At 31.9% G+C, this 21,624-nt stretch overlaps 3 protein-coding genes across 4 annotated transcripts; 2 read left to right on the forward strand and 1 right to left on the reverse strand.

Annotated features, from left to right (window-relative positions):
- The first annotated feature begins 8,016 nt into the window (after window positions 1–8,016).
- On the forward strand, window positions 8,017–10,707 carry LOC123917707 (BTB/POZ domain-containing protein At1g50280). The gene is made up of 3 exons (XM_045969504.1): window positions 8,017–8,441; window positions 8,527–9,705; window positions 10,106–10,707. The coding sequence occupies exons 1-3, from the start codon at window positions 8,379–8,381 to the stop codon at window positions 10,502–10,504; spliced, it is 1,641 nt and encodes a 546-aa protein (XP_045825460.1). The 5' UTR covers window positions 8,017–8,378; the 3' UTR covers window positions 10,505–10,707.
- Window positions 10,708–11,169: 462 nt separating this feature from the next.
- LOC123917708 (DNA repair protein XRCC2 homolog) lies at window positions 11,170–16,336 on the reverse strand. Of its 2 annotated transcripts, XR_006812546.1 has the most exons (10): window positions 15,842–16,336; window positions 15,621–15,724; window positions 15,129–15,199; window positions 14,658–14,720; window positions 14,247–14,390; window positions 13,416–13,515; window positions 12,272–12,308; window positions 12,088–12,188; window positions 11,766–11,843; window positions 11,170–11,673 (listed from the first exon to the last, which is right to left on the reverse strand). XR_006812546.1 is itself a non-coding variant. In XM_045969505.1 (9 exons), exons 1-9 carry the CDS (start codon window positions 16,182–16,184, stop codon window positions 11,820–11,822), a joined length of 987 nt encoding a protein of 328 aa, XP_045825461.1. In that variant the 5' UTR covers window positions 16,185–16,336; the 3' UTR covers window positions 11,170–11,819. The 2 variants fall into 2 exon arrangements, 1 of the variants encoding a protein (XP_045825461.1); XM_045969505.1 differs by having other exon boundaries at window positions 11,170–11,843.
- A 2,202-nt stretch (window positions 16,337–18,538) lies between these two features.
- LOC123917710 lies at window positions 18,539–21,511 on the forward strand. Its single transcript, XM_045969513.1, has 6 exons — window positions 18,539–18,723; window positions 19,785–20,060; window positions 20,333–20,467; window positions 20,640–20,696; window positions 20,881–21,015; window positions 21,180–21,511. Exons 2-6 carry the CDS (start codon window positions 19,791–19,793, stop codon window positions 21,243–21,245), a joined length of 663 nt encoding a protein of 220 aa, XP_045825469.1. The 5' UTR covers window positions 18,539–18,723; window positions 19,785–19,790; the 3' UTR covers window positions 21,246–21,511.
- The last annotated feature ends 113 nt before the right edge of the window (window positions 21,512–21,624 follow it).

Genomic DNA, 21,624 nt, shown 5'->3' on the forward strand with positions numbered 1-21,624 from the left:
ACTTAATTGTGTTCTCTATTGTTAGTAAATTGAGAAGTATATGGATGCATGTATTTTATTTGTAATAAAGTGTAATGTTTGGATCAATATAAATTGATGGAAAAATATAAATAAAAGTTTGTGTAATTCTTTACGCTCGTGTCTGAGTTTTTATTGTGCTTGTTTGTGTATTTCAATATTATTTGCCCTCAATAGTTTTATTGATTTAATTGTGCAAAATTGATAATAGATTTAAGGTTGAAATTTTATTGAGTAGAAATTAAATTGATGTTCACTTGAATTTGTGTGAAATATATTTTGATATGGGGGCATATTTATATTTGAGAATTAAAGTTAATGTGTGTTAAAATTTTATTTATCATGAAAGATTATTTTTTGCCTAATATCTATTGTGTGCACTAATGATAATTTGAGTGATGCAGTAAGTTTGCAACTGAAGCATAGCAATATTGAAAATTTGGCAACATTGAGTCTCTCCCTATTCAAAGAAAAGACAGCTGCATCTGTTATGCATTGAAAAATCATTTGGCGTATTTGAGCCCAAGATTTTAATATTTGAGAGATATTATGAAATATAGAAAAGTATATATATTGTGGAGTATCCATTGTATTAGAATAATACAATGATGTTTAAAGAAACCCGTCGATAAGAAAATAACTATTTGTGTGGATTTATTTTTCCAATGTGGGGGTTTGTCGCTTGAAATTATTTCGAGTTGACTTGAATAAATAATTTGTTTGGAAAATTAATTATACCAAATGTGGGAGAGTTGTCACTTGGAAATTTTCAAGTAGACCTATGCCAATAAATCTAAATATAGATTTAATTTCTCCCTTAGTGGAGGTGTTGTTGCTTAGAATTTATCTAAGTAAGCCTATGATAATATATCATAGATGTACAATTGAAAATAAATGATGAAATATTGATTAAGAGACGTCTTAGTCAATGTATTGTGATTTTGTAAAACAGCGCGTTGTTGAGTGATATATATAAAGGATCCTGTGATAATCCCACTGAGCAAGAAACTAGTGGATGATATATACATCGAGGGGGATGAATTTATGTCCAATACAAAAGTTGAGAGTGATGGTAACCCAACATAGATTGTGAAAATTCGCAAGGCTATGTTCATATGGGTAAGAACAAGTCACTTGTCAATTTGAGAAGACACTATCCAATTTTTATTTGAGTTCATCCCTATGGTGTAGGATAGTGTATACTACAGCGATGGAGGTTGAGTTTTTCTCTTAATGAATCTATAGCTCATGAATGAGTGGTGTGCTTGACTGTGGTGTACACTTGATAGATTCACCTATATGAGTGTTGAGGTGAGGCCGCTTCTATGAAAGCTTGGGCAGACTTTCTAGAGACACTCATGAAATCCAGGAATAGGTGCAAGGCCAAAATGCACCACACCGCGTTGAACAACTTTGGACGAAAGATCAATGTGAGTGATGAAGTCACTGTTTCACATACGGAATGAGGTTCATAGAGGTTATAATCTCACCGACATTCTAGTGGATCAAATTTCATTTGCTCTATGTGCTAGTTCATAGTCCAAAAGACACTAGTGCTTATGCGTTGATTTTTCACGCTCTTGGGAACATTTTAAAAACTAAAACTTTAAAATAAATTGTGGGGGATTGTTGGATTTTTTATTAATTTATTTTAAAGTTATTTTATTATTGTTATTATTATATTGATTGGTGATGAACGTTATTATTTGCTTAGTCAATTAGCAGTTTCTTTTTTATTGTGGCAGTAATACTCAATCAATCTTAATAAATATTTTAATTATGGTTTTGCCTTGGGAGAAAGATTAAGCAATGATATATTGCATATACAAGGAAGACTGATCAGTATATATATATAAGGGTGAACGAGAGAGAGTAAGAAGAGAGGAAATGAAGTGACACTAGTAAAATATATAATAATACTAAGTTCCCACGAGCATCCAAAAAGTTGTTCTATGAGACCTTGCTAATTCACGTGCAGTGCTAGCAAGAAGTGACTGTTGTATCCTGGAGGGTATTAGCTATGAGACCAACTGCACCGGGTAACTTACCTGTGGTGGCGAAATACTCTTAAGCCCAGTGCATTGCACGCCTCAGTCAATAATGCGATAAGTTCTTCTTGTTCTATAATTTTATTTTATTATTTATCTTATTTTATTTCTTGTTCAATAATTCGATACTGTTATTTTATTTGTTCTAATATTTCTTTGATTTATTATTATTGAAATAATTCTATGTAATATTTTTCCAACATATATAGTATGATGTCCTATCAACTAAGTTAAACTCACGAGGACAGAAAAGACTATTTTTTACTATAGAAAAATATTAACATGTACCATAAGAACACATGCTATAGAGATTAATGTAAAAAAAAATTCTTAAAACTTGTGCAACCTTTTAACCATTAATTATTTTGTATTATTATTGTAAAGTTTCTATATCTAAATACATTAACATAAAGGCAAATTCTTAAGTACCCATTCATAAGAATTGGGTTACTTGACCCATCCTAGTTGTCAAACATAAAAACATTTATGAGTCTTTGTTTGTTAATTGTTATTATTAGATATCACTTTCTTATAATTGCACATTTACCCCAAATACATTAATTGTAGTTTTTCATTTCCAATTCAATTTGATTTGTGGAATCAGCTTTGCTAACTCTTTGTCATATTCCATAAAGCACTACTTCGATCCATTTGTATTATGATGATGATGATGAACACCCGAGGAGCACCACCAAAGACAACACTTATTTTTTCAAATAAATATTTTCTACATTTTAAATATATTATTGCTTTATTGTCAAAAAAAAATATTATTGTTTTTTTTTTAAACATTTGATATAATTTCCGGTAACAACAGGTATTTTTTTTATCGAATTAGTGAACTTTATTTTGTTTAAATTTAAGAGAGTAAATATAATTTATTGTGTGATGAACAGTTACATCAAATATTAATGAATTATTTTAGAATAATGAAGTCAAAATTTATAAAATTGTACTTTTCTTATTCAATCCAATTTTCCACGGTCACAACAACACACTAAAATATATATCAATCATCCGATTTTTAATCGGCAGAGATTATTTTACAATGTAAAACCGAGTTTTAAATCTGAACCATTCTATTTTTAATTAACGGTCGATATTGACTACAAAGTAAAAATGTGTGATTTTTTTACAACAATGCACACAAACTTTTGCAACTGCACCTGTTATGGGTTCTTATTTTGTCACACGGTTTTTTTCTAATTGGTAACTTAGTTCTGTTTAACTGTCGAATATGATATAGATATGGTAGAATATAGAGTTAAAAATAAACATATAATGGCATATAATTTTTTATTAGGGATAAATAAATTTTTACTCCCTACAAAATGCTAATTTTATAAGTTTAGTCCTTAATTTTTAGGAAAAATTACATCTTTAGTCTTTTACATTTATTCCATGTAACGATTTATTCCTTTATTTTTTTTATAATATATAAATTTGAAGCTTGAAATTCATATCCAAACATGAAAAGGACTAAAATGTTATAAAGAAAAAATAAAGGACTAAATTGTTACCTGAAATAAAGTTAAAGGACTAAAGATGCAATTTTGCCTAATTTTTATCGTATCTTTAGTCCAATAAATAACTCTAATAATTAATTAATTGTGATCTTACCTATTGATCAGAGAAGGTTGTAGGCCAGCAAACCATCGTTGACCTCCACCAAAGGGGTGGGTGGGGGGGGTACCGGCAGACACTCTAATGTCTAAGCTAGTTTAGAGAGCAGATATACAGAATACGAGAATTTAGATAGAATGAGAATAGAATACATGACCCTGCTGTGGGGGAAGGTATTTATATTGCCCCCAGCACTGGGTCAATCATCATTTTAATGGGTTGTGTTGATCAGAAGCTCACTAAGAATGACTCTCAGGATTTCCACTTGGATGGGGGAGAAACTGTTACTTAGTCCTCATCCTAGGGTGAGCTGTTCCGCGTATTAGGGAAAACGAACAAGCTCAAAACAGATAAGCTCAAAGGAGCATGTGTCCTCGGAATATAACCAATAAATAGAGATACTAACAGATAATAAATGAATAACAATTGTAAATAGTGTTGGAATATAACCAGATTACATGTTTCAAGCATTCATAGGGGAATTCATCTACTTGACCTAACCCTGATGAGTTTAGCTACTAAAGACCGTAATAAAACAATAAAGAAAAGAAAGCATAAATATTATCCCTATACCCTTGGAGCACCTGAGCCCTCCTTGCCTCCTCCTTAGAGTTCTCCTAACTCTCTTGAGTATCACTATTGTTGAGTGATTTCTGAGTGATTGCTGGGTTTTGGCTTTCTCTACGCGTCCATCGCACCCATCGTGGCCACGATGGTGTCTAATTTAAACCGCATCCTCATCGCGCCACGCTGGATCTCATCGTAGGTACGATGGATTGTGCTGTTTATTACGTGTTTGTCCTTTTTTGATGTTTTTTCCATTTTTCTTGTTTCTGGGCCAAGTAACTTCACTTTTCCAGGTATTTGCTTGCTTTTGGGCTTCAATTGCTATTAAAACTACCCTAAATTACTACTAAAAACATCATATAATTGACTTTCATCATACTTCTATATATTTTGTCGTAGGATTAATTAAAAGTTGGTGTATTTTTTGTCTTACACGCTTTGATCCCTTGATGTCTAGATGCTATTTGCCTTATAAAAAAAAAACTAAAATTTATTGACTAGTGATCTCTTTTATAAAATAAATTCTCACCCTTATCTATGATCATAACTATATATCTTATGTTTTATTTTAAAGTATTATATTTACTTAAAATAAAATATTTTTAAAACGAAATATCAATCTACTTAAAATAAAAAATCAATGCACTTGTTGTATTTATAAGTAGTAAAAAATTACTTAATTACATTAAATAAATAAAAATTTATTTAAAAATATGACCTTACCTATATTTTTATATTGCATTTTTTTTAACAAGCCAATAAACATCTTTATATCACGTGTTATTCATTCCATGAATTTTGTTTATATAGACTTAATACATTAGTTATACAATACAATGAGCATAAAAAACTGAATTTTATTTATATTTTATCACAAATGGAGTATGTATTATGTTTGAATTTGTTAAATCAAATTGAAAAGAGTGCCAAAATATAAAAATAATAAAAGAGTGAGTGAATGTTTCTATTAGTTTGCGTTACTCGTTTGTACAAGTATTTTTATTATAATTTTTCCGATCACTGTTATAATATTTTTTTTGGTACGTAGACGAAATGACAAAGTCATTGGAAACTCACACACAAAGTAGAGTGATCAGGTTCGAACTCCGGTCATGGCGTCCGACCTAGTAATTTCGATATTTCTATCAGTTGAGCTAAGATTTTTGGACTAAATATTTTTTTTTTTTCAAAGATAAATTTAGTTTTTAACTTTTTTAAAAATTGTTTATGAATTAAATACATCAATTTTTCAATATATAAAATATCAAATTTGTTTTTGTGTCAAAAATTATTAAATTTAGTTATAATTGTGACAAAAAAGAGTATATATTCGTTGATAATTGCTATTAGTAAGAAAAAATTGCTATTAGAATATAAAACGTGTACTACTGTGTATTAACTAGACGGTTGAATTTTATTATAAATTTTTAGTATAATGTGCAAATACAACCTTGAATTGTGTGCGTTGATTTTAAAACTTCCCCTTCACTAGTTTTGGAAAACGCAATGTTGCAGGGTCTTTTTATAATTAATAAAACTTTCATTGCTAAAATTGAAAACAAATTGTCATCTTAATGACATTGAAATTGGATATTCTCTACCACTCTTTTCGTGACAGCTAGGATGGGCTGATCAGCCCAATTTTTATGAATGGGCAACTAAGTTGTCACCTAACATAAAACCTTAAGACACATGTTAACATGACTATTGAATTAAAACAAAAAGTGTTAACATGACCATTTTCTATATTCCCATTATGTCGCCCTTTTTTGTGATCTTAGGTAATAGGCTTAAGTCTACATATTTTGAGAAATATTTATTAGAGAAAAAAAATAACTTGAAAAAAATTTCCCCTCAAAATAAAATTTGTAGGCTAACTCTAAATTTTTGGGTTACTTAGTTACTGTTGGAGTTCATATACGTGCTACAAAATCCACTGAAACTCTTCAAACACATGAACTCCAATATTCAAGTACTCTCATCCAGTATTGGATTCTCTTTTTTTTTTTCACCAGTATTGAAACGCCTAATTTGATTTGAGGATCTGTTCTGACATTAAATAATTTTAACTCTCTTCGAATAGTAGTTGCGAGAGATCAAAATGTGATCATCCTTATCAGATCAGCGGCAATGATCACTGAATCAACTAACGATTAGTTTGAATACTCTATTTAGGTATAGGATAACTTAAACCAAACTGATTCGAAAACCTAAACCAGTTATAAATTGAATTGAAATTGATTTAAGAAATTAACAAATTTGAACTAAAGTGGTTTTTAAGTATTAACAACGGATCAAACCATAAATATGTACAATTCAATTCAGTTTTATGTACCTATCACCGACTTTGAAAAGCAAAAAAATATCATCAACAAAACCAATCAATATTTTGCACTTATAATATTACTTTAATTTTTTTGGCTAAAGGCACCGACACATCCATCCATTTTCATAGTAAATGAAAGAGAACGTCTTTAAAATAATTATTGAAATTTCACTATTTATATAAGATAATGCCAAAATTGCAATTAGGATTGTCATATATTAGATTAATCATCTTTTGACTCAACTAACTCGCAATTAGATTTAGAATTCTTTTATAAAAAAAATAAAGTTAAAACTCTACAAAATGTATATATCATTCTTTTTCTGACAGTATACATATCATTTCTTTTGATGAATGCCATAGCAATAGATTTGAGTTCAGTGCAGTCAGGAATTTAGTGACTGCAGTGCAGTCGGCCACGTCCAGTTCGTTTGATCAAGATCAGACAGTCCAAAGTTTAAGATCAGATTTTATAATCCAAATCTGATCTTAAAATCTGAGCCGTCTGATCTTAATCAAACGGTCCAGACTTACTGACTGTGTGCAGTCAACTGCACAAAATCCAAATTAATCTCGAAGGTAGACTAACTTTTTTTTTTCTTTAAATAATTTAATGACCTGAATTTCACTCTTCATATAAATAAGTGGAGAATTTTAGATTCAAACTCTTTTTTTTATTAAGAAGTTTAATGACTAGAAATTTCACTCATAAGATGGATAAGTGGGATGACCGGAATTCGAACCCCGACCCCTACATATATAATGCAATGTCCTGCCAATTAAATTAAGTTTACGAGATATTTTAGATTCAAACTCTAGTTCCTACATATTGTAATGTTTCGAATTATGTTATATAGACTATAATGTATAATATACCAACAAAAATATATCAAATTTATTTATGGAACTTTGTTTTATCCCAAAATCATTTATTATTGGAAAAGCTTCTTAATCACGCTAGTAAATATATAGTAATAGTAGATAGTAGTAGTATAGTATACATTAATCAAAAGTGAATCACATTTTGAAGATGCTTGTAGAATCTATACCTTCACGTGTACCTAAATTTGAATCACTCATTCAAAATAAGGTTAGGCAGAGAACCCTACCTACATTATGTGACAAAGATGTAAAATACTAACAAAAATATTTTGAGTTTCCTCTTATTTTCTCACAGACACTACTGTTTCCTACATGAAACCTCACAAAAGGTTCTGCTATTCGTCCCACCAACAGATATATGTATAATGACAAAACATTATCATGATTTAGTTCATAATAATTATTATTTCTCAAAATAGAACAACAACAACTTGTTGGCTGAAAAGACAATAGGACAATTTAACCAAATACATATATTTAGATATTAGCTCCTACGCCTCCACGTTTACAATAATATAAAGACTTGTCCTATATGAGACACATACATGGGATCTGTCATAAAATAGCCAAAAACTATAACATGATTAACACTGTAGACTCACGGCACAAAAACATATTCAATGACATAAACATATTTACATTATTAGATTGAGAATAAATAATAGAGATGAGAAACCATTTAATTTCAAATCAATGAAAAGGGTCTGAATAGTTTTGGAAAACTTTAGCTGAAACTTTCTCATATTTTAATTGGTTGAGTAGGGAATGATGCACACCTATTCCATATAACCTGGCCATAGACTATGATAATAGGATATCACTTCATCTAAAAGCAAATTCATTTTTCACAAAGGTATCTTACACACACACAAGTAAAAAAAATTATTCTGTTTTCATTCAATGCAGAAGTAGCTATGACAAAGCCTTGTGATTTGCAAATCAAAATTAATGATCAGCAGATATTCCTTTTGAAAGAGGTATGCATTAGTCTTCATTTTTTTTCTTTCTAGAATAGTTGATTTGATGTGTGAGGTGATTCTAGCTAGTTCATTTATTTTGCAGAAGATTATATCAAAATACTGTGGAGAGGTGAAGAAAATCTTGAATCATCAAAAGAAAAGATGTCAAGTGAAGAAGATGGGAATTATGATCAACGATTTCCCGGGAGGTTCAGATGGGTTTGAGCTAATTTCAAGGTTTTGTTACAACAATGGTGAAATACCAATTACTGTGGCAAATGTGTCTCTTCTCTATTGTTGTGCCATTTATCTTGGAATGACTGAGGAAGTTTTCAACAACAATCTCTTGCAACAAACACAAACTTTTATTGAGGGGATGCATAATTGGAAATGGAATGACATACTTGAAAGTCTAATGAGTTGCAAATTGTTCTATACATATGCAGATTGCTATGGTCTATTGGAGAAGATCATTAGTGCACTGTTAATAAAGATTGTCCAAAATTCAGATGCAAACCTCATAACTTACACTGCCTCTTTCTCATCGTCATCACCATCATCATCAACACCATCTTCACCTGAAAGCAATTCTGTCAAGAGATTCTCTTCTTCAACACAAACTACACCAGAAATAACCAAGTCAACTCTGCCAAGCAAAGCATGGTGGTTTGAAGATTTGGCAATTTTACCACCAAATATAATTGAGAAACTTTTTCAGTGTATTGAAGCATACAAAGCTGAAAACAACAACTTAATCTTTACAAGATTTCTGTTGCAATATCTGAAAACAGCTACTCAAACCAAAGCTGTTGATTGCAGAAACAGCAATGAGTATGCTGCTCTTGCAGAAACAGCTGCTTATGGAGTCATACTTGTTGCTAAGAAAACCTTTTCTTGCAGAGGGCTATTTTGGGTATTAAGGCTTGTTTCTAGATTTGGGTTGAGTAAAGGTTGCAGAACTGAACTGGAGAAATTGATTGGAGGGATGCTTGAACAAGCTACACTGGATGATCTTTTGGTCTCTGGAAATGATATGGGGACTTATTATGATGTTAATTTGGTGATAAGACTGGTTAAACAATTTGTTGATACCAATAGCTATGATGGAGTGTCTTTACAGAGAATGAAAAGGGTTGGTAGATTAATTGACAAGTATTTGAGAGAGATATCACCTGATCAGAAACTCAAGATCTCTAAATTTCTTGGAGTTGCAGAATGTTTACCTGACTCTGCAAGGGATTGCTTTGATGGGGTGTACAAAGCTATTGATATCTATCTTGAGGTGAATGTCACATTCCCTTTTTCCATTGCTTTTCATATGCATCATATTCCTAAAGAATTATAAGAAACTGAAAAGAACAGAAACATAAAAACTTCATTTCCTATTCATATTGAATTCTTCCCTTTCTGAAATCTGCATTATTTTGTAATGAAGTATATTCTTCTTCAAGTTTTCCAGACACAAACAAATTACCCATATATTTTGGACTAAGGCAATTACTGTCAACATAAATCTGTCATTCACAAGTGCCATTGATATTAAATATTGATCTTTTCTTGACAGCACTTACCAAATTAATATAGCATAGTAGTAAAATTTTGTTGTCTGTCAGCACCATATCAACTACTACAGTAACATGATACAGAATTTTCTCATTTCTGGAATTAATAATGTTTTGCAGTCTCACCCAAATGTTCCATTTGAGGAAAGATCAAGATTGTGTAAATGTCTTAACTATGGTAAACTCAGTTTTGGAGCTAGTAAAGATCTGGCCAAGAACCCCAGAATACCTCCAGGGGTTGCAATGCAGGCACTTATTTCCCAACAAAGAAAAATTCCAACAAGCAACTTTGTAACTGAGAGTCCAAGAAAAAGCCGTTCCCAAATAGTTGTGTACAATGAAGCCAACAAAGACAGCTTCTGCCAAGAGAGAAAGTACATAAAACTAAACCTGGAGGGATTGCAATATAAGGCAGTAGAACTGGAGAAATTAGAAGAAGTGAATGGTCAGATTTCAAATATGTTTAGCCGTAATGTCTTGCTCACTCCTCGTTCTAGAAACTTGCCAAGATATTGTTGAATATCTTCCTCTTGTGTACCTGTCTTTCACTATCCATTATACGCATTTATGGTATTGTAAAAAGCTGTAATTTCACTTTGATTTTATATTTTGCCTAGAATTTCAATGTGATAGAAGGAATGGTATAGAAAAGATTCCATCATTGTAGCTCTCGAACTTCTTGGTTACATGGCAAATATTATTATTGGATAAAATACGAAAAATAAGGTATCTAACGATAGTAGAGTGTTGATTGCCATCATATTCCTGTGCCTTTTCTTTTTAAATTCATTTGCAATTTCTGATATGACAGCAGCGGGATTGAGTTATACACAGTACTTCGGGTCAAGTCATAGGAATAAGAAATTAAAGAGAGCAGCAGCAGATGTTACTCTTTTACTCTTTTTTGTGTGAATAAAAAGCAGATGTTACTTAAAAGTTGAAACACACATACAGTAATCATGTTTATTTTGCTCATGTAGGGAAGGACAGCTTTCCTTGCATCCTAAATTTGATGGTTACGCTTTAATTGGAACGGTAGAAGGGAAAAGGAAATAATGAATAATATAGGAAAGGAGGGGAAAGGAGAAATGGATAAATTTTAACTTCTCTTGTTTGGTAGTATCATAATATTTAATGCACAAAAAATTATGAAACAGAGCTAAAACAATAGGCACATAACAAAATTAGAAACAATGCAATGATGATCACTTAAAAAGGAAAGATAGTTTTATTTTAGGAGTGCATAAAATAATAATTGAAAGAAAGATATTTCCTAATCAACGAAGGTAAAATTTCTATACAAACTACTCATGATATGAAAAGTTATTGATATCATGTACATAAGCAAAAATGATGAATAGAAAAGGATGTGGAGGCAAATAGAATATAGCAATCGACCATAAGTGCTAGAAGCTTTCCTTAAATCAGATTAGCAAATTAGGTCCTCCTTTTGATAAGTGCCACATCTAAGATGGACTATTGTGATCTAAAATTAGGAATCCTCTCACCAGTTCCAGTAGGTTTCTTTGTTTGGCTGGACCTTGCATAATTACACTTCAAATGCTCCTTTCCTTAGCTGTACAGGATCAAAAATGGATCTTGATAATAACATGGATCCTATATTCGTCAAAATATTGAGTCCAACCAAGAAGTCATATACTCCATTTGTTTAAGAGCTTCTACTGTATCTGTACCACATCCATTAGCAACACAAACCAACAAAAATAAAAAATTAATGGTGAAGATATGTTTGCAAAGTTCAGAAGAGAAGATTTGTTACCCAAAATTGAAAGCAGTTATGGGCCACACACTGACATCGCTCCAGAAACATGCTTCATGAATCGACAAAAACTCCAGCCTACAAGTTAAACGAAAAGACCATTTAGTAAAAAGTTCAGTAATGTTACTATGCTTTCAATCATCTTCCTATTTAACTTCATGAAAGCTGTTTTCTTTATTCCATTTTACTTTTACTTTTACTTTTAATTACAAAAATGTCACAATGCTTTCAATCATTTTTCTATTTTCAAAATATTTGTGCAGGAACCAGCAAAAAATGTTGTCCAAAAACCAAGATCTCCACATAAATATAATGCTCTTACATCTTTCACTACAATCTTGTCTGAAAAACTCAATCTTGGCAATAACCATTCCAACAAATAGAATGAGGAGTTCTGACACTTGCTTGTAACAGAATGATCATCTGAAAAGGGAATATTGCTGGAATAATGCAGATAACTAAAAGCAATTGTCAATTGTAATTGTAACAGAATGAGGAGTCCAAACCTGAAGAACGTATGTGTATTCTGTGTGTAACAAAGGACTGTGACAGTTGAAAGGACCAACATCAAGTTAGATATCTTAATACTGGGTAAAAATAACAATGAGTACGTATTAGAAAAGTACAAAATAACATTCACAACCTTTTTCCTACCTAAAGAAAAAGAAAAGGAGCCGTAGTAAGTTCACAAATTAGATTTCAATCATGTCCACATTTTAGAGAAAGATTCAACCATAATTATTATTATTTAAAAAAAAAAAGTTTCCTTCTGTAAACAACTTTACATCTCCAAATAGTTACACACTTGCACCGTTTGAGAGATGATAAATGAACAAAAAAAAAATCCTTAGAATTTCCGATTTCATGAAAGAAAAATTAGATAGTGGTATAATTTGCACTCCATATGCTTCCTCCTAATGCAACCATGCAGATCTTCTAATTAAGGAGCCGAACAGCAATAACTTTGAACATATTGTTTACAAGCTGGGAATGATAGATATCCATTCACTAGATTGGGGGGGGGTGTTGTAAATAAATAGTAAATCTTTTTTTTTTATTAGGAGTAATCTTTTATTTTTATTAGTAATATGTATTCGTCCCATTAGGTTAGAAAAGCCTATATAAACACATTGATGGTTGTACATTATGCATACCTTGAAATATATTATTATTCAGTTTTCACAAATCCCGTGTTTAGATTGTCTTATTGCAGATATAATTAAACTGTAATAATAAACGTCAGAAATATTAGCGAACGCCCAAGTCCTATTAGAATTTATCTAAAGCCATATCTACTATACAAGTAAAGATAACCATGGGCAGTGTTCTGTGATAATTTTTCCAAAACATGTTCCTAAAGATCTTCAGTTTATAATGCATGTTTTTCTGCTAACAAATAAAAGGCATCAGCTTAGTTTTATAAATATTAGAAAAAATTCAGATCAGTAATCTCACTTTTTCCACTTTCATCTCTTACTTCTCTCTCTACTGCCCTTATTTCCTAATGTTTATCAACTTTCTATAAATATTTTGTTAATATTTCAGATATAATACCATTTTCAGACCTTCACCAAACAAATTAAGATATTACCAGAGTTGGTCTTTGAATTACATATGTTGTCTGTGATGTAATAGTGACAAAATCTTTACCTGCCAGACAGAAGGCATGTACTCACGATACTGAAAATGTTGATTGTTTCTTGTTACATTTCTCGAACTTCTTTCTTCCCAATTATTTTTCATGAAACTTCTGTAATAGGGTATCATCATACACAGTCAGGAAGTATATTAATATTGAGGTTATAGCAGAAAATAATGTCTTAATCAAAGAGTTTCTAAATGACGAAACAAAAATAATTAATCATTGCAAATGCAAAGGACATGACCATTGCTATTAAACCATAAAGCCCAATCAGGACTCACTAAATTTTCTACACGAGAGAGAGAGAGAGAGAGAGAGAGAGAGGGAGGGAGAGAGAGAGAGAGAGAGAGAGAGAGAGAATACAGGCACAGATGCACAGTGGTGTTACTTTGTTAGCGGAGAGTAGTCACTGAAAAGAGAAGAAGCTTACATTATTCTATACCTATGCCTGTTTTTGTTCTTGAGAAAAGAATATATAGTAGTGTGACCGTAAATTTGGGTCAGCTTCTTAACATAAGAGAATTGATCAGCTTCTTAACATAAGAGAATTGATCAGCTTCTTAACATAAGAGAATTGATCAACTAAAATGAACCACTATTATACATCCTCAAAATAAGACAACTCTTCCTCAAATCACAATTCACCTAAATAGTTTTCCCTACTCTTGGCATGGTGAAAGAAGGTTTTTTTTTATAAAAATCAACGTGCACCAAATAAAGATATTATCTTTTCCGTCATAAAATATCACAGAAAGGATTCAAAAGCTTCTCAAGTCGCCCTATTATCTAGATATTGAAAGAAAAAAGTTTGATTTTCCATAAGCCAATATAGAACTCACCCTTTGACCTCAACTGAAGCAGTGGAATATTTATTCCAAAAAATCACTGACTTTGTAGCTATAACAAGCATTGGATGCACCTGAAGAAGTTTTTTAATATCCTGAACTACAGCTTCTGACACACTTTGAAGAAAAAGCTTTTTCCTGCAATGCATAACACCTGAAAGTTAAAATCAACATATATATGGACCAATGTTACAAATGGGTTCCATTATTAATAGAACCTCCAGTCAATATTCATTTTTCCATTGCTTCTAGTCTAAGTTTTCATTCTTCCATAAAAAGGCAAAAGAGAGACAAATCAAACAATTGAAAATTCTGAATAGAAATCAATCCTTTTAGAGTTCTTAAGCATAGAGTGAAAAAGACACATGCAATCTTCTAGAAAATATCAACATGAGTATCACTTGCCTGCTGTTTTCTTTTAGAGACAAGAACGTAGATGCACGATCCATCCAATGAAAAGCTCCAATGCTGAAAAATGCAGTTTGATCAGTGAAAATCTACTTATTATACTTGAATAAAGTCACATTGTAGGCTAAAAAGAATAGAAAAGTTATCATTTATTCTACTTTGTGATGGGGTTCTTTTGCATCATCATGGTTCTAGCATGAATTTGAGTTTTTATCGTTGCTATGGTCATCCGAATAAAGCAAAACACTCCATAGTAAACCAAATTAATAACAATATAATGACAGCACACCATGGCAAATTAGAAACATAACCAACAAAACAAGATCATATTCATTTGACAAAATCATATCAAATTATAATTTTGATCATTTTCAACTACTCAAGATTGCTAAATATACCCAAGTAATCTTTCACCATAGCAAGCTGTAAGTATAGTGTCATACTAAAAAAAATCAAAAAGAAACCAACCTGTCAATCATTAGCAAGTGAACACTAACCCCATGAACTTCTTTCTCCTTATCCAAGCGTCGACTTAATGTCTGTTGGAGAACAAAATGAATAAATACATAGAAACTAACAGGAGTTCAAAATTGTTAGATTAGCTGGTTTGTATTATTCTCCTTCTAGAACACAGTAATTTTTATCCAAAAATTGTAGTTAGGTTTTCCATGTTTGGATAAGCAACTTAATTAAACACTTATGTACAAACCATTTCTGCAATAAAAGATAAAATCAAACTATTTCCGTATAAACTATAACTTTTTTCATAAGCTATCTTGAGGAGTTTGAGGAAATAAATTGAAAACAGCTTACAAACATATGTCATAAGTTGTTTCCATAAGTTCTCTCAAACAGTCTCGTAAGTGCTTATACCGGTAAATAAGTTCAAATAATTCAATCCAAACAAATCCAAATCGTCCAATAGCAAAGAAACAGGTTTTCGGAAACCTCTTCTGTTACCTTGAGAGTCTGAAGAAACTGAAAACTGTCAGAACAACGAACATACAAAAAACGAGCCATACACAAATCATACAACGCTTTATCATAATCTCTACTACTTTCTCCTGTTCCATCACATAAACAGATAGATAATCATGATTAATCATATCATATAGCAATAAACACAAGCATGAAATTGAAATCATCTATAAAATAACAAAAGGGAAAAAGTTGTTAGTTACCATAAGGTTCAATAATCCGATAAATGAGCAATTGAGAGAAACGATTGATATCAAAGCGAGAATCGAGGTCAATAAAGAGTACCAAATGATCAAATCCACCATAGTGTATTCCATTCCAGTTTTTGGGAAGAATGCAAGTGATTGCGGTTTGAATAAGAATTTGAGTTTTGGCGGAAGGAGAAGGACCGACGAGTTCGAGGACGTTACCGACACGGAGAGGAACTCTGTGAAGCGGCGGAGGAAGGAGGAAAGGTCGTACCCTCCATACTCTTTTGAGCATATCGGCGCCACTTTCGTCCCCCTTTATCCAGTTTTGTGGTTGTTCTCGACCTTTCTCGTTCATTTCTCGGTTCCGATCAACACCAACAACTTCGTTCCCGCGCAATTTCAGTTGACCTAATTGTATTTGAATTTGAAGTCAGGGTTGCTTTCTTCTCGGACTGCTAAAAACTCAAATAGGAGTAATAAATGTACAAATTGATGGGTGTTTCTAAGAAAATACTCCCTCCGGTCCTTATTATAATGAACAATTTGGAAAAAACACACATATCAAGAAACCTTATTTTTCTTAATAAAAATTCTAAAATTTTACAATCTATTCCAAAACTAACCTTGGTGTATTAATTTATCCTTAAGGAATATATCACTCTAATTAATGCATAACTTTGGAATGAATACAATTTAATAAGGGTAAAAATGGAATTGTAAGAATAAATTTAATGATTGTTTATTATAAAAAGGACCAATTTTTTTTTCCAAATTGTTCCTTATAAAAAGGACCGGAGGGAGTATTTTCATCCTTTTGTATTTCTAGAAAAAAGTAAGTTATTCTCGGGTAGTAAACTTCAAACAAACGTCTCAAAGAAACAAACTCGAATGTATTCAATAGGGTAAACAGGTCGGTGCTACAACGCTAGGTAAGAATGAGATGTTCATCTTTTTTTTTTTTTTTTGTGGGTTGATGTTTCTTCTTCCTTGGTTAAGGGACCCACGGAGTGAGTTTTTTCTACTCCGATATCGCCAAACTTTTTACGGCTTAAGGTTGTGTCAACCAATTCACATGGAAGATGCAACTATTTTTGTTTGATAAAGAGTTGTGTGGTGCGATTGAAGACATTGTGGTTAGTGGGGGCCTTTTTTTGGGACCTTCAATGGATGATGACTTCTTTACCTATTAATTAAGGTTGGGGATTGGGGTTGTACTAGCAACAGAGGCAACCTAGTATGTTTTTGTGGCTTCCAGAGCTCAGTCTTGGGTGTTACAAGATCATATATTGAGAGTAGTGGAGTATGTGGTATGAACTCTAATTTTGACAATGTTTTGAATGGTTTTCGTGATATGATTCTAACTTTTGACTTTAGCAGTTTCATTAGCAATGATATTGTCCCTCTAAATCCCAACATGTTTTGGCAAGTGTCATGTTTAGTAAAATTGATAAGGATATGAAAGTTAAATTTCAATTGACCACCTGATTTTGGATGTTTGCAGGTTGTCCATGCTCATAATTGTTTTCTAACTATCCCAGTCGATGTATTTTTTTCTAGTTAATTGTTTCCTAGTTAAATTGTAATTTTGGACATCTTCGCTTCAAATATCTTGGTTTGCCTATTGGTGGAAATCCTAAGAGACTTTCTTTTTGGTCACGGTAATTTAGAAGATTCTTAAAAGGTTGTCTGTCTGGAAATATCGAAATCTGTCCATAGGTAAATGTTTGATTCTCTTGAAATTTACATCGTTTGTCATTCTGATTTACTATCTTTCCTTCTTCAAAACTCCAGCAGGTATTATCCCACAAATCAAAAACTCTTCTTAAATCTTTTCTTTAAGAAGGGAATTGTTGATTTTTCTAGTAACTGAGCTGAATTTTAGAACATCATGATTTACTATCTTTCCTTCTTCAAAACTCCAGCAGTATTATCCCACAAATCAAAAACTCTTCTTAAATCTTTTATTTAAGAAGGGAATTGTTGATTTTTCTAGTAACTGAACTGAATTTTAGAACATCATGAAAGCCCATAGATCCTTATTAGTTTTGTATCCAAATTTTTAAGATAACTTTTATACGGAGACTAATCAATTTTGTCACTTCTACCTTGTTAAAATTAAATGTTACTCCCTAATTATTTGATTATATATCATCTCATTTCTTTTTATTGTGATGAATGAAATAACATGCGTTTATTATTGTAAAAAAATATTGTAAATATAGTTTAGTTGATAGTTGAAAAACATTGATATGGAAAAGTCTAAGTTCAAATATAAATTTTCTCACCGTCTATAAGTCTTTTTTGGTTTTTATCACTAGTATCCGGTCCACCTGACTCCCTAATTTGGTTCAGGGGCACTTCAGGCATAAAATGGTTTCAGCTCCCTCCTACCAAGTCGACATCAATTACCACCGAATCAACTAACGTTACTATAACTATAGGTTCACACTGTATAAGCCTATTAACCGGTTGAAAAAGAATAAGTGGTGGCTTGTGATTGGTGTATGTCAGTGTATGTCTAACAAGTGTTTACCTCATGGCAGCTTGTGGTTGGCGTTGCTTATGGGACAACAAACACACGAGAATTTGAGGTAGTCATTGCCTTAACGCCACAACTTAACAAACAACTAATAATCTTTGTTTGTTAATATCCACAATTATTGTGGTCCACTCCCTTCATTATTCTACTTCTTGCTTCTTGTATTATCTTTTTCTACTCTATATTCGGTGATTATATTTATATCATAAAGTGGAATCAAATATTATTACTCTCTCTCCATACTCCATACCAATATTGAAGGCTTCACCCATACCCTGCCCTCAGAAAATAAATAACAACAATATAAAAAATAAAAAAGCATCAATAGAATCTGTATCTGCTTCTGTTTTTACAGGTAATAACTAAATTAAACCTCTCATATATATTATTTAGTTCACTAGTTTCTGTGCCTTAGATTCATTTTGTTTTGTTTGCTATATATTAAGATTAATAGAGGCACTCACTTGCTGGGTTTACTGGAAATGATACTTCACTTGCCATATACTTCACGTGTTTCATATGGTTTTTTTAAAATTATTATGTTATAGGTACCATAAACTAGGTTAGAATTGTTGTGATTTACTGCACACTTTTTTTTTTAGAGAGAAAAAAAATATGAACAAAAATAAGTTTCTGCATGATTTTGATTATAAGGAGCATAAGTATTGATTTGTGGGGCTATATTTGAGTTTTATTGTTTTCTGTTGGAAATTTAATTAGTATTGGCTTATGAAGGAACGAGATGAGAACTAGGAATTAGGGAAAAACATGACTACTTTGGGTGCATGGATTTGGATGGTTAGTTAGTTAGTTAATTCAATTATTGATTAAACATTAATTAATTAATTTGATTAATTAATTAATTGGAAGAATTGTAAGCAATAAGAGTAATAATTGTCTTTAAGATATTATTATCCATGGTCTTTTGTTTCCGTAATGGTCTATTTATCCTATGCGCGCGGATTCCTTGTAGTCAAAGAAAGCATGCATGTAGTCGTTGGAGGAAATTGGAATCGTTAAATGAAGAACAGAATTGGATTCACTGCAGTCAAGTAGGAAGATCTCATCGATCCAATTTCGATCTGTGGATTATAATGTTTTTTATTCATTTGCCGAGTTTCAAATATGAATTGTCTGATTTCAATTAAATGGCCTTCAAAATACTAACTGCATGACTACATGAAACCGGGTCCACGGAGAACGGATGACTCGTATTTTGAAGTTACCTTTCGAATCTAATTTATCAAGCTAAAAATACCAGACTTTTAATCTTCCGCCTTTAGTTCCAACTTATTGACTGCGTGAATCCGTGATTTTCCTGACTGCATAGATCCGTATATTTAAGAACAAAACTTAAGTGTATTTTCTTATGTGCTTTTCGTGCGATTCTTAATTGAAAATACACTTTGTGTGCAGGACACAATGAACATTATGTCCACCAACCAGTGTGGTTGGCCACTGAGAATTCAAGATCATCCTGACAAAGGAAATATTAATAAGGCTCCATTTTCAGGATATCATTCTCCCTCAAAAGGATTGGACTTCCTTAATGTTGCTCATCATAAATGTCGCCATAGTGTCAGAAAATGTAGGCCTATTTTTTCGAGTACAGTGAATGACAGTATCAATCCATATGATTCAGATGACAGTAACAAGAACAAATCTCAGAATGATGATGAAATCAAAGGAGGGGTATGTTGATTTCTCACTTGCCTTCTGTGCATGACTGTATCTAAATCATTGCATCGTAAAAAATCTCAATATGTATTTCTTTTAATTGTTTTTGTTTTGGAAATTTGGCCTAAATAGTGATTATAGGTGGTAAACATCCCTTAATCATATATGTTTTGGTTATATATCTATGTTGAAGCTCTTTTCAAAATGGATTATATACAGGCTCTCAGTTCTGAGAATGATGCATTGAGTATTAATTTTTCACTGTTGCACATACCTCTCAATCTCAGGTGAATAGCGAAATGCTCAGAGAGAGTCTCGAGAAAATAGTCGGTACAGATGATTCCAGGTTTAGTGGATTTGACCTTGCTACCCTTATCAGGAAAAAATATGGGAAATCTTATGATGTCCAGTTGATTAAGAAGGTGAGTTTCTTACAAGTGGAATTACATGAAAGATTCATGTCCTGAATTTTTTTAAATATTATAAGGATTTATATAAGGTGGTGTTTGTTCTTATACATTCCTAAGACCTGAAATAAGAATCTATATTTGGTTATTTCTTTCTCCTTATTTTGATTTTACATCATTTATGCAGGAATTCATGGGAAGAAATCTCCTTGCTATGAATGTCATGTGGAAGTACGCGGAGCAGGTGATAAAACTCTTGTGCTACATCTTTGTCTATGGATATGACACTTGAATTAAGTCTCCAAATTTCCATTGAAATGTACATTTCAGATATCAAGATAAAAAGGGAAATAGTATATAACAACTCCTAAGATTATCTATGTAACAGTATTTCAGTATGTAATGTGCAATATTTTTTGCTGTTATAGAGATCATTCCCATTGACTGAAGAAGAGTATATTTTGAGACTTGATGATGTTGCAAACTCATTAAAATGTTGGGGAGCTGTCTCACATATTCGGAACAGCTTAGCGAAGTCGAAAGAACGACCTCGGATAGGGAAGGTAAAATTATGCTCTTCTGTCATATGTAATCCTTCTTAGAGAAAACATAAGACACAAATTTGAAACACAATAGAGAAGAGCTATAAAGAAAGAAAAACCTGCCAAGAAAAAACAATGGCATGTAAACTTTTTTTTTCCTTCTAATTCTTTGTTATTTGGTGCAGGCTGTAAGCATTTTTATAGATATGGATGAGTCAGGTGCACGTGCAAACGAGTGGATCTACAAATAGATTGCACTAATGAATTGAAATTCATCTCAAAGGTGGAATCTATAGCTAGCAGGACCACCCTTTTTTGTGAACTTGGGGATTTATACAGAATATACAGAATCTTTCTAACATTTTTATTTGTATCACTTCAATCAAGGCAATTGTATTTTATGTTCTTTCTGTCCTATTACCTCTGTTTACTATATTGGTGTAAATTGGAATCAATATAAGAAAAGCATCCACATTAACTTAAATTTTTAATAAAATTCTCTTAAGTTTAGGGCAGATATTAATGGTTGTGCTATCCTTTGAGGATCCATTCCTTGAGGGAATGGCTTGTATAGTGCGAAAAATTTGAATCCATTGCAAATCAAACATTGCAGCTGTCTGTGTAACTGCT

Source organism: Trifolium pratense, linkage group LG3, assembly GCF_020283565.1.
Source record: "Trifolium pratense cultivar HEN17-A07 linkage group LG3, ARS_RC_1.1, whole genome shotgun sequence".
Taxonomy (NCBI): domain Eukaryota; kingdom Viridiplantae; phylum Streptophyta; class Magnoliopsida; order Fabales; family Fabaceae; genus Trifolium; species Trifolium pratense.

Coding starts and splice junctions, on each gene's coding strand:
- LOC123917707 (XM_045969504.1), top strand. CDS start 8,379: ATGACAAAGCCTTGTGATTTGCAAATCAAAATTAATGATCAGCAGATA. Junction 8,442..8,526: donor AGATATTCCTTTTGAAAGAG/GTATGCATTAGT, acceptor TTTATTTTGCAG/AAGATTATATCAAAATACTG. Junction 9,706..10,105: donor CTATTGATATCTATCTTGAG/GTGAATGTCACA, acceptor AATGTTTTGCAG/TCTCACCCAAATGTTCCATT.
- LOC123917708 (XM_045969505.1), bottom strand. CDS start 16,184: ATGAACGAGAAAGGTCGAGAACAACCACAAAACTGGATAAAGGGGGAC. Junction 15,200..15,620: donor AGTTTCTTCAGACTCTCAAG/GTAACAGAAGAG, acceptor GTTCTCCAACAG/ACATTAAGTCGACGCTTGGA. Junction 13,516..14,246: donor GCTTCAGTTGAGGTCAAAGG/GTGAGTTCTATA, acceptor ACCCTATTACAG/AAGTTTCATGAAAAATAATT.
- LOC123917710 (XM_045969513.1), top strand. CDS start 19,791: ATGAACATTATGTCCACCAACCAGTGTGGTTGGCCACTGAGAATTCAA. Junction 20,061..20,332: donor ATGATGAAATCAAAGGAGGG/GTATGTTGATTT, acceptor TCTCAATCTCAG/GTGAATAGCGAAATGCTCAG. Junction 21,016..21,179: donor AACGACCTCGGATAGGGAAG/GTAAAATTATGC, acceptor TATTTGGTGCAG/GCTGTAAGCATTTTTATAGA.